Here is a 16,552-nt window from a genome sequence, read left to right on the forward strand (position 1 = left end):
GAAGAAGTTCCAAGAGTTTCGTGAGTAATTCGCGAAATATGTTTTCGCAGTATATGGCAGGCAGCGTTCATATATTAATACGGTGACCAATTTTTTTAATTTAAACAAATATCTGTATTTTTACACATATTTAATAAAGAAATAATTTTTTGTACAATTTGTACATTTATCTATATTTTTATTCATATAACAATAGAGAGATCTATTTTTATTTATTTCTATGCAATTGCGACCTGCTTTCAAAAAAAAGTGCAACACGCTTACCCGTTCGTATGCATGTATATCTTGCTAGAGCATTTGATTCATCTCTTGTACCGTAGTATATAGAAAGAGATGTTCTTGGAACAATTAATAATCATGTAATTTTTAGCTCATGGGAGGAGGAGAATGTGATGGAGTGTTCTGTGTTATTACATAACATTGTTTTGCAGAAAAATATCAGTGATGATTGGCGTTGGTTGCTTGATCCTGCTCATGGGTATTCGGTGCGGGGAGCTTACCGCTTTCTCACCAGTTCAGGCGAGTTGGTGGATCGGACGTTAGTTGACGATATTTGACATAAGCAAATTCCCTCAAAGGTGTCTCTGATGGTTTGGCGCCTTCTTCGCGACAGACTTCCCACTAAAGACAACTTGGTGAGGCGACGTGTTCTTCCTATTTATGGTGCGGCTTGTGTATCTGGTTGTGGGCAGTTGGAAACAACACCTCATTTGTTTGTATCTTGTAACATTTTTAGCTCTCTTTGGTTTCATGTATGGTCTTGGCTGGGTATTGATTTTGTTCTTTCAGGTGATCTTCGTCAACATTTTATCCAGTTTACTAAGATGGCGGGGTTGCTTAGATCAACTCATTTGTATTTCAAGATTATTTGGTTTGCCTCTGTTTGGGTTCTTTGAAAGGAAAGGAATGATCGTGTATTCCAAAATACGACTTCCGATCTTTCAACTCTAATGGCAAAGGTTAAACTAAACTCTTTCTTATGGTTGAAGTCAAAACAAAGACTTTTTAGCTACAATTGCTATGACTGGTGGAACCATCCTCTCCTTTGTATGGGTGTCCACTTGTATTAGTGTTTCTCTGTTTTGTTTTATTTTTTGGGTGGTGTTGCCTAGTTAGGCACCTTGTTTTTGTAAATACTCTTGAGTGGGTTGCCTTTTGCACACGTTGTGCGGGGTAAACCATGTTGTTAATATATTATCTCATTTTAGTTTGTTCAAAAAATAATCATATAATTTTAGTTTATTTTGAACAAATGAAAAATAGATTTTGTTTTCTTTGTAATTTTGGTTGCTACAATTATTTTTAATATAACTTCTTATTAAATTTAGTATTATTTAATTTTTTTTTTGAACAATAGTATTATTTAATTATTTGTCACATTTTTTTTGCCTCGCCGATAATGTGAGTCCAGATCCGTCTCGATTCCCTGTTCATTATATATTACCATTTTACCCTTGGAAACGCAAGAAATACACTACTTTTAATATATATCCCTTATACATTCTACATTACCATTTTACCCCTGAATGGCTACCATAAAATAACTTCATTCAATTTCGTGTCAATGTACTTTGTTAAAAAGTTAATTGTAGGTCTCTGTGATATTAGCTCAGTTGGTAGGGACAAATGTATAATATATACATGGGTCAGAGTTCGAACCCCGAACATCCCACTTCTCTATATTAAATATGTGAGCTTCATCCACTAGGCTACCTGATAAAATAAAAAATAAAATAAAAAAACTAATATGCAACAACTCCTATTTCCCAATGATATATATTTTTTTGGTAGCTGTATTCCTGACTTAGTCATGTGGAAAGCTGAAATTAGTTTCCACTTCAATATATATAGTGACTTCAAATGGATGATGACCTATTGATTATTTATTTGGTTTATGAATACGTGAACAAAATCCTCGACAACGTGCACTTGTCTAATTATGTGTCCTTATTTTACTGGTTATTATTATCAAAGTTAAATATATTTTTGGTCCCTATAAATATGTCAACTTTTTTTTTTATCTATTTCAAAAAAAAAATCAACTTTTAGTCCTTAATTTTTTTCATCTTCACTTTTGATTCATTCTTTAAAGTAAACTCATATGTAGAATTAATATTTTTGAATAAAAATTTGCAAAAAAAAATCATAATATTATAAAAAATATCTCCCAAAAAATTAGAATTTTTTAGTAAAACATGAGTTTAATATGATTTTTTAAGGTTGAAAATTCATATTTAATTTGTGTTTTGTTAAAAAAATCTAATTTTTTTTTGGGATTTTTTAAAGAATATTTTACACATTTCAACATAATTTCATTAAAAAAATACAAAAGTTAAATTAAAAATCGGGACCAAAAGTAGTGATCGAAAATTTTATAGGGATTAAAAGTTGAAGGAAAATTTTAGAGGACTAAAACGAAAAATTAAATATTTATAAAAAGCAAAAACATATTTAACCCTTATTATTATTACAAATGGGTTTCTTCGAAACAAAAAGAAAGCAAGACTCTTACAAACGGGTTTCTTCAAAACAAAGAGAAAAGATCAATGGATGAAACTAAACAACTACTAATTTTATATACGATTTACAAATGAAATAAGTCTTGCATTACAAACACATTAGATTTTACCATTAAATCAAATGAAATATAATAGGTATTGATCTTGTGTCTCTTGCAAGACAATTTTTTATTTATTTATGCTAGACAAAACCAAAATGGTATATAAAGAGAAATGATATTTGTACAATCATTTTATGACATTTTATATTGACATATCTCTCTTATATTGACATTATGTTTTTATCATCTTTTTTTTTTTTTTTTCTCTCTATCATTTTTTACCAATAAAAAAAAATTGTTATAAATTGTTGTACAAATATCACTACTCGTACATAAATTGACCCAAATAATTAATCAGTCATTGTACGTAGAGTTCTGATTTGTCTTTAGTTTTGGCATCTCATGGCACAGCTTAGTTATTGTATAATATTTTTTTTTGGATTATCAGTTATTATATAATTAAATATGTGGATTATTACGTATAGTAAGAGAATGAAGGCAACAGGAAAATCAAATTAGTTACGGTAAACTTAATTTGGATCTTGTTTTGAAAAAATATTGATTTCATGAAAACAAATTCGACAAGAGTGGGCCGGCTAGTATACCCTTTTTAACCTATTCGTTACCTCCTGTTTTAATTAAGTTGTAATTAACATAATCATTACTACTAAAAACAAAATTAATCATTCAAAAATTACTACAAAACAAATCATGCTTATATTAAATAAAAGATCAAGAAACCGCCAAATTAGGGTTGCATGAATGATGTTTTGCTCATTCTGAACTTGTACTTCTCCAATATATTATCTAAAAGGGGGAATTCTTTTTGGTTAGAGTCTATGTTTGACCATCTCACCCTCAAGTGACTTCTCCCACATTGTTCTATTAATAATAATGTTCTATTAAGAGTGAGCCAATAAAAGAATAATGTTCTATTAATAATAATTTGATTTTTTTTTTGAAAGGATTAATAATAATTTGATGAATACTATTTATTTTATTTTTTTACATTTTTCAATCATTAACAATTTATTCATATTAATGTTTCATAGTAAAATATTTTCGATTTTTATCTATCTTGTGAAATTGTAACGGTAAATAGAATTTTAACAATTTCAATAATTTGAAAAAAACTAATCCCAGTGAATTAACAGTAATAAATTGTCAAGAAAAATTAACCATGTTGAACGCTCCTACACTAGAAAAAAAAGATCAAGGGGCGCTTTATGTGTGTCTATATATAAACCAATAATGATTCCTTAAAAAATATATATAAACCAATAATGATATTTGGACCTACAATTTTTTTCTTTCAAAAAATTAGACTTCTCAAACTTTATTTAGCGTATAAATATCTTTATGCCCTAAAAATAGATTGTGTGATTCCACACTCTAAACATACCCAAAATGGCCACCGACTCTAGTTGTTTTGGTATAAACTTTTACATTTACCCAAACACACCCTAAGATTTGGCTTTATATTGAATCTATAGTTCCTTCTTTTGCTATAAATAAGGTTTCAAGATTCTCACATAGTAACTAGCTGCAACCTCTCTTTCATGCTGTTTTTCTACCCTATATCATATCTCCATATAAAACCTAGCTATATTTTTCCAATCTCCTTCAACCATGCACGTCCACATGAAAGCTGAGTTAAAAGCAACATCCATTTCCTTTCAAAATCCAACACTTTTCAACACACACCAAAACACTCCTCCTCTTCCTGAACCAGAAGAACTCAAAGGTTGTCTTGGAAGCTTAGATGGAGCATGTATTGAAAAGCTCTTACTTCATTGTGCAAGTGCTTTGGAAAGCAATGATATAACCTTAGCTCAACAAGTTATGTGGGTCTTAAACAACGTTGCTTCACCATTAGGTGACACTAACCAAAGACTCACTTCCTGGTTTCTAAGAGCATTAATCTCTAGAGCTTCAAGGATTTGTCCTACTTCAATGAATTTCAAAGGAAGTAACTACACAATTCAAAGAAGATTGATGTCCGTTACCGAACTCGCCGGGTATGTTGATTTAATTCCTTGGCATAGGTTTGGTTTTTGTGCTTCCAACAATGAAATTTTCAAGTCAATTAAGGGATTCAAAAGGGTACATATTTTAGATTTTAGCATAACACCTTGTATGCAATGGCCTACTTTTATAGATTCTTTGGCTAAATTACCAGAAGGCCCTCCTTCACTTAGAATCACAGTTCCATCTTTTAGGCCTATGGTTCCTCCTTTGGTTAACATATCAATACATGAAGTAGGTCAACGTTTAGGTAATTTTGCAAAATTTAAGGATGTCCCTTTTGAGTTTAATGTTATTGGAGACAATGTTTCATTGACTTCTGAAGATTTGAGCAATATTGAATCAACAAATTTTCATTTTGAATCAATGTTGAGTCTATTGAATCCTAGTATGTTGAATCTTAGGGAGGATGAAGCTTTGGTTATAAATTGCCAAAATTGGCTACGTTATTTATCTGATGATAGAAAGGGTCAAAATATTTCACTTAGAGATGCTTTTATGAATTTAGTTAAAGGACTTAACCCTCAAATAGTGCTATTGGTTGATGAGGATTGTGATCTTAGTGCATCAAGTTTAACATCAAGAATTACTGCTTCTTTTAACCATTTATGGATACCCTTTGATGCATTGGACACCTTTTTACCTAAAGATAGTTGTCAAAGGACAGAGTTTGAATCTGACATAGGACAAAAAATTGAGAATATTATAAGCTTTGAAGGGCATCAAAGGATAGAGAGATTGGAGTCAGGGATGCAAATGTCACAAAGAATGAAAAATGCTGGTTACTTTAGCGTTCCATTTTGTGAGGAAACTGTTTTGGAAGTTAAGGGTTTGCTTGATGAACATGCTAGTGGATGGGGAATGAAAAGAGAAGAAAGCATGTTGGTTCTTACATGGAAAGGAAATAGTTGTGTGTTTGCAACCGCTTGGGTCCCTAGTGAAATTAGGGATCATATCGGTATGGATGCACATGTGTCGTAAATCATGGATTTAGATTCTCTACAGTCAAAATATATATGCAGTCACGAAGTCAGTATATCTGAATCTCTCAATCTGAAATCTGGACGATTCATATTTAAAAAATAAATTAAAAATTTGAGTCGTCTGATCAAGATCCAAAAAAATAGACTTATTTACGATGTGACAATACAAATGTAATGATGGTAGAGAATTTGAATCCCTTAAGAGGCAATTGAGTCTACCTTAGAATGGGTTGAGGTATTGCTAAAATGGTCCATGGAGACATATAGGCTGTAACTGATCTGACTTGAAGGGAAAACGGCTCTGCATTTTCAGAATTATTTTCTTGTGGCAAATGTGTAAAGAAGCTCTACAAATTGATGGATCACATGGAAGGCAAAAAGGAAAATAAAATATGTACGTTGTCCTTTATATGAGACAAAGTTGTCTCTTAGCAATGTTTTTCCCTTTTATGCAGCTTTACTTTTGTTTCTACTCAGAGCTTTGGGTATATACACAAGTGGTTGTAAGAAAAATATCTTATCTTATTATGTATTGCCTATTTCTAATAATATAACCTTTAAGATTAGCTTTTAATAGATAGATGATAGATTGTATGATTTTTCATGTAACGTTTCGTGATAAACAATAGTTTGTTGTTTCTTCATATCTGTCCTGTTTGGCTCCTCAACAACCATATGAAAAAAAGTTAAATATGTTTTTAGTCCTTGCAATATTACAAGATTTCAGGTTTATAATTAATTTATCTTGAAAAAAAAAAGTTTAGAATTAATTTAGACTTCTCTAAAAATGAAACAAAAACATACACTCAATCAATATTTCTACTAATAGGATGTTCTAGAATACGTACCATAGAACTAAACGAATTTTCATCCTTTAAGTAGTTCTAAATCTAATTATATAACTGGTTGGTTACAGTCTTATAGATCTGGGTGCATATAAAAATGGACCACTGAAAAAATAAATTCAATGAGTAGTCATAATCAATATTAAAATGTACTATAGATGAAAAGGCCAAACAACAATTATATTTTGGTGTATATAAGGGTTGATAATGATAAGTCATAGATTATTGCATGTATGCAAATTCATATACCCATTCATACCAGTAAAGGGGGTCCATAGTTAAGACTTAAGAGGTCCCTCCTCTTGTGAATTTTGTTTTGTGTCACTTTAAGATAAGACAATAAATATTGGAGTTTGAAATTAAAAATAAAATAAGAAAAAGGACAAAAAAATCCGACCTACCGGATTCGAACCAGTGACCTAAGGATATCTGAGGTTACCCACTACAGTCCTCCGCTCTACCAACTGAGCTAAGGTCGGTTGTTGAAACTAAGTAAAATGTATTATATTATATCGTTTATTTGATAAACTGCTATTAATAAGAACACATTGTTTTGTTATCATATTGTTTTCTTTTACATTTTTTATGTTGTTGTATGCTTTTTTAAGGTTTTGATACTCAAATAATGGTTATCGTTTTGATGCTAGCTAAAAAAAATAAAAATTAATGATAGATTTTGAGTCCGAGTGATGATTTATCAATTAAAAAAACTTTTTGATTATAATTTTTTAAGTTGCGGGGTCTTTATTTTGGGTTTGATATGACTTGGAGTGAATAGTTGTCTCACGTGATTGTTGAGAGTGAGTCGAAAATGCTTATTGATATGGTTTATCTCACATAAGTTTTTAGAGTTTATCCTTCAACGAGATCGACATATTCAGGTTATTCACACTTGCAGGCCGACCCAACAAATTAAGAGGTCTAAAGCAAATTTTTTAATGTGGCAGTTAAAAATATATTTTTTTTAACAGAATATTTATATAAAATCAATTTTGTGGAGACTAAAATTTGAGTTCATGACTAAGAGTAATTGAAGTCTTTTTGGTAATCAGTTAAGCTATGCAAATGCTTGTAATTTATCTGTCATATAACATACTTATAACTAAATTAATTTTTTAGAGGCCTTTGTTTTCACCCAAAATTTTGAGACCTAAGACCCTTGTTTGGGTTGCTTGGCCTTTATGCCTGCCATGCACACTTGGCAGGAAGACAACATATGTGTTGTATGGATAGCAAATTTTAGCCTATCCTTCAATTCTTGGAATTTGTTTATTTGGAATCTCCACCTATTGAATTTAAAAGTCTCATTTTTTATGATACTTCTAGAACCGGTATGCCTAAGAATCAACGTGTAACTTAGTTTTTTTTTCTTTCCCTTTTGGGTCTCAAACCCTCTTTTGTACAAAAAAAAAAAAAGTTGTGATGAGAAAGACGTGTATTGTGACATCTTATTGCAAAAAAAAAAGCTAAATAAATTAAATTTCACAAAGGGAAAAAAACGATTTTTTTTATGAGAGGAGTGCTATGCATAGGTTACTTGTTCCCGAAAATTCACGATGCCTATTTTGCGGGTGAAAAGAAAAATGCCAAAATTCTGAAATATAATCCACTCTGCAAAGAGTCGTAGCCTCGTAGGTGATCCCATACTAAAATGTGTTGCCCAATTTGACAAGCACAAAGGCGTGGTCTTGTATTGACTCCATAAAGTTCTGCATAACTAAGGTGTGATTTACACAAGACATCCATATACTATGAAATGCACGACCATATAACTGTAGTCTCAATTAGTATGTAGATGCATCGCTTTACATATCATACAACATATTTAACAACTATATCAAAATCATATGTAACAACATTTATCTGTAATTCCACGAAACAACATTTCAACACATTCACAAATCACAATGAATGCACATAACCCCATATGGGAGCACACTTATTTTCATCATGGTTATTAACAACTCCATGAAAATAACATTTTAACATATAAACAAGGGTTAGTCCCTTTAAAAAAATTTGTTATCATTTTTGGTACCATTATAGGATTACAAATTGGGTTAACTTCTCTCAACCGGTTTTTCCCACTATTATTTCAAACTAAGAGCTCTCTAAAAGATTAGCAACTTATCAAACATTTTGTTCAAGAGCATATCCAGATACTATATCACTTGCTAACACATTATGAGAAATCAAATTTATAATTTTTGTTGTCAATCAGGAACATCTCACAAATGTCCCTAACTCATGATTAAATACAAGGTAGTCCTTTAATGTGCACTTCCGTTATCACTTTAGTCCCTGACGTTATATAATTATGTTAACTGATGACGTGACAAAGGTTTTATGCTAACAAGAAGTATGAGATGTCACAAGGACTAAAGTGAACGTAGAAAATAGTCACTTTGGTCTCTGAACCAAAAATCAATATCCTCGAAAATCAATATCCCCAAACTCGTCTCAACTAAGTGTTGCTCTTCCTCAAGAACTGGGTCATCTTCCTTAATGAAGTTGTTTTGTGGTTGTCGAAGATTTGTTGTTATGTCTCTTACAATAAACATTTACTGTGTCACTAAGATTTCTGACAGTAAACACTCACATACACATGACATTAATCATGATTCTATACAACGACGGCTAATGACTTTTTTTATAAGCTTTTATTGCCACTTTAAGTGTCGAGATGTTGGAAAAATACAAACATATAAACATATTAGTAAAAAATTCATACATTTATATTATTTAAACAATTGTTACCAAATTATGGGTAAGCAAATAGTTTTAGTATCTATTCTTGTATTATTAATCTAATTGTATTATTTTACATAATTCAAGAAAAAAATCACTAAATGATATACTTTGTAAAACTACATTTCAACATTAATAATTTATCCTAATAATCAATCACCATATTGTTTTAGTCGTCAATCAAGTATGATTGCACTACCATATATGTTTCCCATCTATCTTTATCCTATACTACTAGAAATTTACATGGTTATGAAATATGATTAGTTTCGTTTAATCAACCAATTTCTTCTCTCACTCTAGTGTTTTCTTTACTCTAATAGGAGTAAAGGCACCAAACATTATAGGTTTTGTATAAGATGCATAAATAAAATGGTCTTGTACTATTTTTTTTTATCATTGAATCAATAAGTCATATCATATTTTATTTAATTGACTTAAATGTATGATTAGTCCCTCCACTTTGACCAATTTTTGGTATTGGTCCTTGCACTATTTTTTGTTTGGTTTAGGTCCTTGCATTTTGTAATTTTTTTTTATTGATCCCTCTGTTAATTGATTGTTAAAAAAAAATAAAACTAAAGGAGTGTCACGTGGCCCAATCATTTAGCGCCACGTGGTACACTATAAGACAAAATTTTAAATTAAAATAATTCAAATAAAAAACATGCAGGCGCTTTGGTTTTGATAATAGATCTGTAATTGCACAACGAATTTTAGACTCCAAACCATTCGATATATAACGCATGCTACTCTCTTTAATTGAGTTTGTATTACTATCATCAACTTGTAACAGAACTCACTTGCAAAACATTGCGATAATTCATGAATAATAATAATCAGGCATGTGGTGAAAGAATGTCTTTGACACTAACTCTTCCAAACACTCTTCTCTTATGTCTTCCATTCTCTTTGTCATTGTTGACTGTGCAAGAGACCATCGACCATCTATTAATATATCAAATTCCATTTTTCTATTTGACGACCTTTAGGTAGGTGCGTGTCGCATGAAATTAACGTAGAAAAGATGTTATTCTTACCTCTTGATAAATTCACAATCTAATGTTACATACATTTTTCCACTCCTCATTGTCCTCATTTTATTTGAGTTATTTTAATTTAAAATCTTGTTGTGCAACGTGTTGCGAAATAATTGGGTCACGTGGAACTCCGTTAGTTTTTTTAACAGTTAACTAACATAGGGACCAATAACAATTTTTTCTACAAAGTGTAAGGACCTAAAAATTGGTCAAACTGCATGGACTAATCACACATTTAAGCCTATTTAATTTAAGGCTTAAATATGAAAAAAGTCCCTGCAAAATCTGACATTTTGGTTTTAGTCACTGGAAAAATAATTTTTTGTGTTTAGTCCTTGCAAATATAAAAAATTTGGTTTTGGTCCTTGGTATTTTGTTTTTGTCCTTGTAAAATTGATTCATATTGGATTTGGTCCTTGTAATATGTAGAATATTTGATTTTAGTCCCTCAAAATGAGGACTAAAATGAATATTATAGGACCAATTTCAATATGAAATATTTTACAAGGATTAAAAACTAAAAACCAAGGACCAAAACCAAATATTCTATATTTGCAGGGACTAAAACCAAAAAAATATTTTTAGAGGGACTAAAACCAAAACGCCAGATATTTGCAAGGACCATTTCCATATTTAAGCCTTAATTTAATTGTGAGATTTAATGATCTAATGGTGGAAACCAACGGATGCATGATGCAAGACTTGTCCCACTTGTACACCATATAATTGGCCTTAAGTCTACATAATAATAATTTTTGGTACATTGTGTTTGCAAAAGTGTCTTTTATTTCATACATCTATGCATAAAAATAAAGAAAGGAAAATAAGACAATACAAAAGAATAGATGAAGTCAAATGAGAGATAAAAAAAAATAATGAATGTTGTTGATGTTACTCTTGTACTTTCAAAGTGGTAGTTGATGTTAACACAAAAAAAAAAGTTGTAGTTGATGTAATTTATAATTTTTCCACAAAATAATAGATCATAAATACATAATAATAAGTTATTTGAAAGAAAATAGATACATCTATATTATATATGATGAAAACAATCTCTTTTAGTTCTTTTGAGCTGACTTTTCTCTTTTTAAAAATGCCCTTAATTTTCAATGCAAATAACAAATGTAACAAATAGATAAGAATAAATTTAAATATTAAAAAAATATAACAAACACGATATGAATATATATATGTCTGTTTTTTTTCTTTTTCGTTTATCCTTTAAAAAGTGTAACAAATTAGATGAGTATATTTATACTTTCTTTTTCAATATCCCAATTATACTTTTAAACAACTTTTTCTATAATAAAGATTGTTGTTTTCTATAATAAAGATTGTTGTTGGCGTCATTAAGTAAATAATTTAGATTTTTTTTGTTATATTGATGGTGTCATTGAAATAAATAATCATGACTAGTTTGATTTGTTATAACTTGAAAGCAACAAACATTTATATTTTTAGTTTTAATCTAAATCAAAACTTCATAAAAAAATATCGTTAATAATTTTCAAACGGTGTAATAAAAAGAGCGGAAAGACGAGCACATATCTTTTCGCTAGTAATACATAAATGTAACATGAGTTAAAATTTTTAAAAACTTTGTATTTTTATATATATGTAGACAGAATGATAAATACCACATGAAACTCACGCACACAAATGAGAGATATCAGGTTTGAACCCGAAACACCACAAATATTCGGCATAATAATTTAGGCGTTTGCCACTTGAGGTAGGATATACAAATTCAAACACTTTGTATTTCTAATACATATATAATATTGAGCTAGGACATACAAATTCAAACACTTTCTATTTCTAATATATATAATATTTATTTTCAGATAAAATGCATGAATCAAATAATCGTATTTAATGCATAAAGAATGAGGAGTATATGTATTTTTGTAAGATATATTTGTGATTCATGCAAGTAGTTAATATTGTTGTTTATGATTGAAATGCATGATTCCAAGAGTCACGTTTAATTCATGAGAATTAGGGAAAATCAATTGTGTGTGATTTGTCCAATATTCAAAATTGATTTTTATCATATCTTGTCTCTTTGGTTGGGCAATTTTTCTTTTTTTGGTCAAATTTATTCCGCCTAACTAAATAGTCAAAACATATACTATAACTATTACAATTTAATCAGCATAATTATTACAATTTAATTATCATAAAAATAATTTTAAATTTGATTGATAATATTTCTTTTCAAGCCACTTCCATTAATAAATAGAGTTAAAAATCATTCAGCCTAGCTAAAATTAGTGCAAATCCTTCACACAAAATAAAAAACTAGTACAAAACATATTATAAATATTATAATTTGATAATCATAAAACAAGTTTAAAATCTAGTTAATATTTTTAATTTTATTTTTTACTCAAAGTTACTTATATTTTAACTTTGATATTAGTAAATGTTCAAACTAATCTCAAAAACATATCAAAACATTTTTTTCAAGTTGATGCAACTTAATTAAGCATGCATACCCTATCGCACAAGATGGTTTCGTGAATCACCTTACAAAAATATTCAAAAGTGAGGGCGGTTCTAGAGTGGTCAAATGTACGCCCAATGTATTTAAATGCCAAATATTCATTCTTCAAGTGCGGTTGGACGGACTTTTTTTTTTAAGATGGAAATGTGGTAGATGGAATTATAAGAGACAGGATAATCTTCATTATAAGAAACGTTAAATCAAATATATCATTATAAAAAAACTTACCCGATAACGAGTATGTGTTGGATATAATTCAAATGTTAATAATAAGAACAATATGTTGAAAATGATTGATGAGTGGTGCTAGAAATACCAAGGTCGTCCAACATATTTTGAGGGCTGAAACAAACTTAAATATAAAACTTTTGAAGAGAAATAAAATAAAGTCAGAAGTTTTATAAAGATTACGAAAAAATATTGTTTTAAAAAGAGAAAATTATAATATATTGATCAATCATATATATAAACAATATTTTAAGGTCATTATTTTGGACCAGAAATTGAAGGCCTAAAACGAGGGCTTGACTCGCCTTATGCTTGAGTTAGTCCTGAGCAACACACTCGCTATTTATACACACAATCTCATAATTTCGATGAGATCATTATGAATTTTAACTTATAAAAAAAGTGTGTTAAAAATGTAATAGATAGTGTGTTGCTAATTATTCTAAGGTTGATTTCCCAACCAATTATCTATTTATTTTGAACAAATAGGCAGTTTCATAAAGTGTAATTTTTTTATATAGTTTATAAAGTGTAAATTTGGTCATGTATTAAATTTTTTACATAATATTTCTAAACTAGAAAATATATCTGATATAATATTTAAAATAATTTAATTTTACTAGTATATGTTACTAAAAATAAATTCAGTCAGAAAAAATTGTTGGAAATGATTTGAAGATAAACTTGTAATTGAGTTGATGAAGAATATTATTGTCATCATAGTATATATTTAAAGAATTATTAAGTTCTACAATGCATAATTCCAACCTAGACTTTTTGCACCCTACCACTTCAACCATCATACTCCAATTTTGAAACCCTCTTGGAAGCATCCACATATATATAGGCCCATGTAGCTTTGATTTTGGGACGAGGGTTCTGTTGGGAATGTTGTTTGCCAGTTTCACTATTGTTACAACTTACAAGGTTTCATCCTAAAAAGGGGTATGTATAGAATAGAAGGCCAATGGATTTACAAGAAATGAAATATTCTTGCAAACGTTCGTACTCAACCTCCAAAAATAAGCCGAAATGCTCTCTCTCTAAATCAATATTTCATTGTACAACAAGAACTTTGACAAAGTGTCCCAAGGTCCCTTTTTTAGGGCATCATCCAATGAGTTTTGAATAAAATTACGTTGTAGTTCACCCTCTTCTCTATTTCAGTATGTTTTACTATCACACTTTCAACTTCAAGTTACTCGATGGTTATTTCTAACATTCATTTGCAGGTTGATGTGACTGATAGATGACATTGACTGCTAGATAGAAGTGGAGTGTACTCTGTTCGAGGGGTATATCATTATCTTAGTAGTCTGCAAATGTATCAGTCATGATTGGTTTCTGAGTTGATATGGCATAAGGAAGTCCTGTTGAAGGTTTTCGTTTTTTCTTGGCGCCTCTTTCAGAAGAGATTGCCTACCAAAGATAATTTAGGTAGGCGTGGTGTCTTACTTGTTGAGGGTCCTCCGTGTGTTTCTGGATGTGGTAGCGTGGAATCGGTTCAGTTTTTTTTATTTTTTTATTTTTTAAATTGCAATATTTTTGGATTTCTATGGTACTTATTCGTGATTGGGTGGGGGTTTCGACAATTGATCCAAATTCTATAGCAGATCATTTCCATCATTATGCTTATTTGTCAGGTGGTTTGTAAAAACATCAATATTCTTTTATGCGTTTATTGTGGCTTGCTTCAGTTTGGGTGATTTGGCAAGAAAGAAACGATAAAATCTTTATAATAAGGCAAAATCTATGTCTCACTTGTTGGATAAGGGCAAGTATTTATCGATGTGGTGGATGAAGCAAAATATTGTAATGAGTTAATTTCATCTTATATTATGACTACTTTGATAATGAGTTAATTTCATTGCCTTAAAAAAATATGCATCATTTTTTTATTTTGGTGGTGATCGAGGTTCGAACTCTAGACCATATTTTATATATCGTAAATATGCATCAATTATAAATGTAAGTTTTGATCTCAAGTTAAATTTTAATGCACAATAGGTTTTTTTTTTTTTTTTTTTTTTGAAGGAGTGCACAATAGGTAACTACCGTTTCTAGTGTTTATAAGCACATAAAATCAACAACTACGACATAACGATAATTTAGCAGAATTTCACATATAAAATAAATAAATATTTAATATAATTACCACACGGTGGTGGCAAAAACATTTATATAAATTCGTAAGCACATTTCTTCAAAAAATAATAATTCGTAAGCACATAAAATCCCAACGAGGACACTACAATAAATTAACGAAATTTAGCAAATAAATTAGATCAATATTTTATAAAATTACTATGATGTGGCAAAGAAACCCATATCCAAATTTATAAGCACATAAAATCCGTTGAGAAGGTGAAGCTATAGTTTAAAAAATTTCACATAAAATAAATAATTATTTTATAAAATTACTACACTGAGGTGACTAAAAAACCGTATAAGCAATTTTTTTTTTGACAAAAACAAAACCATATTCATCCATTCAAATCGATAGAGTACACTATTCAACATCGCTAAAATAGTAAAGGATGAATCTGCGAACAAACTCGGGGCATCCAAGTTAATAACATATAACAACATAATGCATACAAAAATATATGATAAAATTAAAGTGATTGGAATACTCATGTCTCCCGATCTGCAACGTTGACACAAAAATATTTGATTGAATAATCAATCTTTCAATATGAATCAAATGAACACCGCAACAAGACGGAAAATCAAACAACGACGCACAAGACGAAGAACAACACATCACCACACTCAAGATTACGAAACCACGAAGACAAATTTAGATCTATATGAAAATCACTTATTTAGTGAAATAGAGAGAAAAAAAGATGAAGCGAGAGTGATTTCAGGTCAAAAATTAATCCAAAACTACCCCTCACTGAAGAAAATGGAAGAGAAAAGTTAGAGAGAAAAAACTAAGGTCAACTTGACCGGTTAGTCTCGTTTATGTATAAGCATTTATAAGCTCATTAAATTCGCAACGAGTACAAATAGATATTTTAATAGAATTACTATGTAGGGGTGACAAAAAATAGTATAAACATTTATAACAGGGGCGTAGCCCTTCGTTGACAAGGCTACCCCAAATAATAAACATTGAGCCACCCCAAGCAAATTTAATCGTCGAAAATTAGCATAAACAAATTAAATAGACATTGAATTTCTTGCAAATAACCTATTTGTTTACTACATTGGAAAAGACATTATTAATCTATTTAGTAAACGGCTAATTATGAATAAATTTGGCTTCTTGAAATGCATTTTACCCAACTTTTTTTAATTTCTATTGTCATTTTTTTTCTTCATGTTTCGATTAATTTTTGGATTAAATTTGTTTTAATCCTTAATTTTTTTTTAGAGATTAAATACAAGACTAAAAAGACTTTTTTTGTAAAATTTTAAAAAATCGAGACAAAAATTGATAAATCTTTTTGTGAGGACTAAAAAAAAAAATTATAATCAATAGAACTAAAAACTTATATTTTATTGTTTTTTTATATTTGGCCCCTACATAAAATTTTTTGCTAGCTTCGCCGCTGATTTATAAAATCATAATATCCGCAATGAGTTTAATGGAATAGTACATATAAAACAGC

The 16,552-nt window shown here is 29.7% G+C and overlaps 1 protein-coding gene and 1 non-coding gene across 2 annotated transcripts; one reads left to right on the plus strand and one right to left on the minus strand.

The window, feature by feature from the left end:
* Positions 1 to 3,947: 3,947 nt before the first annotated feature.
* LOC11418043 (scarecrow-like protein 32) lies at positions 3,948 to 6,214 on the plus strand. The gene has a single exon (XM_003597004.4). The coding sequence runs from the start codon at positions 4,190 to 4,192 to the stop codon at positions 5,564 to 5,566; it is 1,377 nt and encodes a 458-aa protein (XP_003597052.1). The 5' UTR covers positions 3,948 to 4,189; the 3' UTR covers positions 5,567 to 6,214.
* A 590-nt stretch (positions 6,215 to 6,804) lies between these two features.
* On the minus strand, positions 6,805 to 6,892 carry TRNAY-GUA (transfer RNA tyrosine (anticodon GUA)). Its single transcript is given in 2 exon segments — positions 6,805 to 6,840; positions 6,856 to 6,892. It is a non-coding gene; the product is annotated as a tRNA-Tyr (tRNA).
* Between the last annotated feature and the right edge of the window lie 9,660 nt (positions 6,893 to 16,552).

This window comes from Medicago truncatula, chromosome 2 (assembly GCF_003473485.1).
Source record: "Medicago truncatula cultivar Jemalong A17 chromosome 2, MtrunA17r5.0-ANR, whole genome shotgun sequence".
Taxonomy (NCBI): Eukaryota; Viridiplantae; Streptophyta; class Magnoliopsida; order Fabales; family Fabaceae; genus Medicago; species Medicago truncatula.

Coding starts and splice junctions, on each gene's coding strand:
- LOC11418043 (XM_003597004.4), top strand. CDS start 4,190: ATGCACGTCCACATGAAAGCTGAGTTAAAAGCAACATCCATTTCCTTT.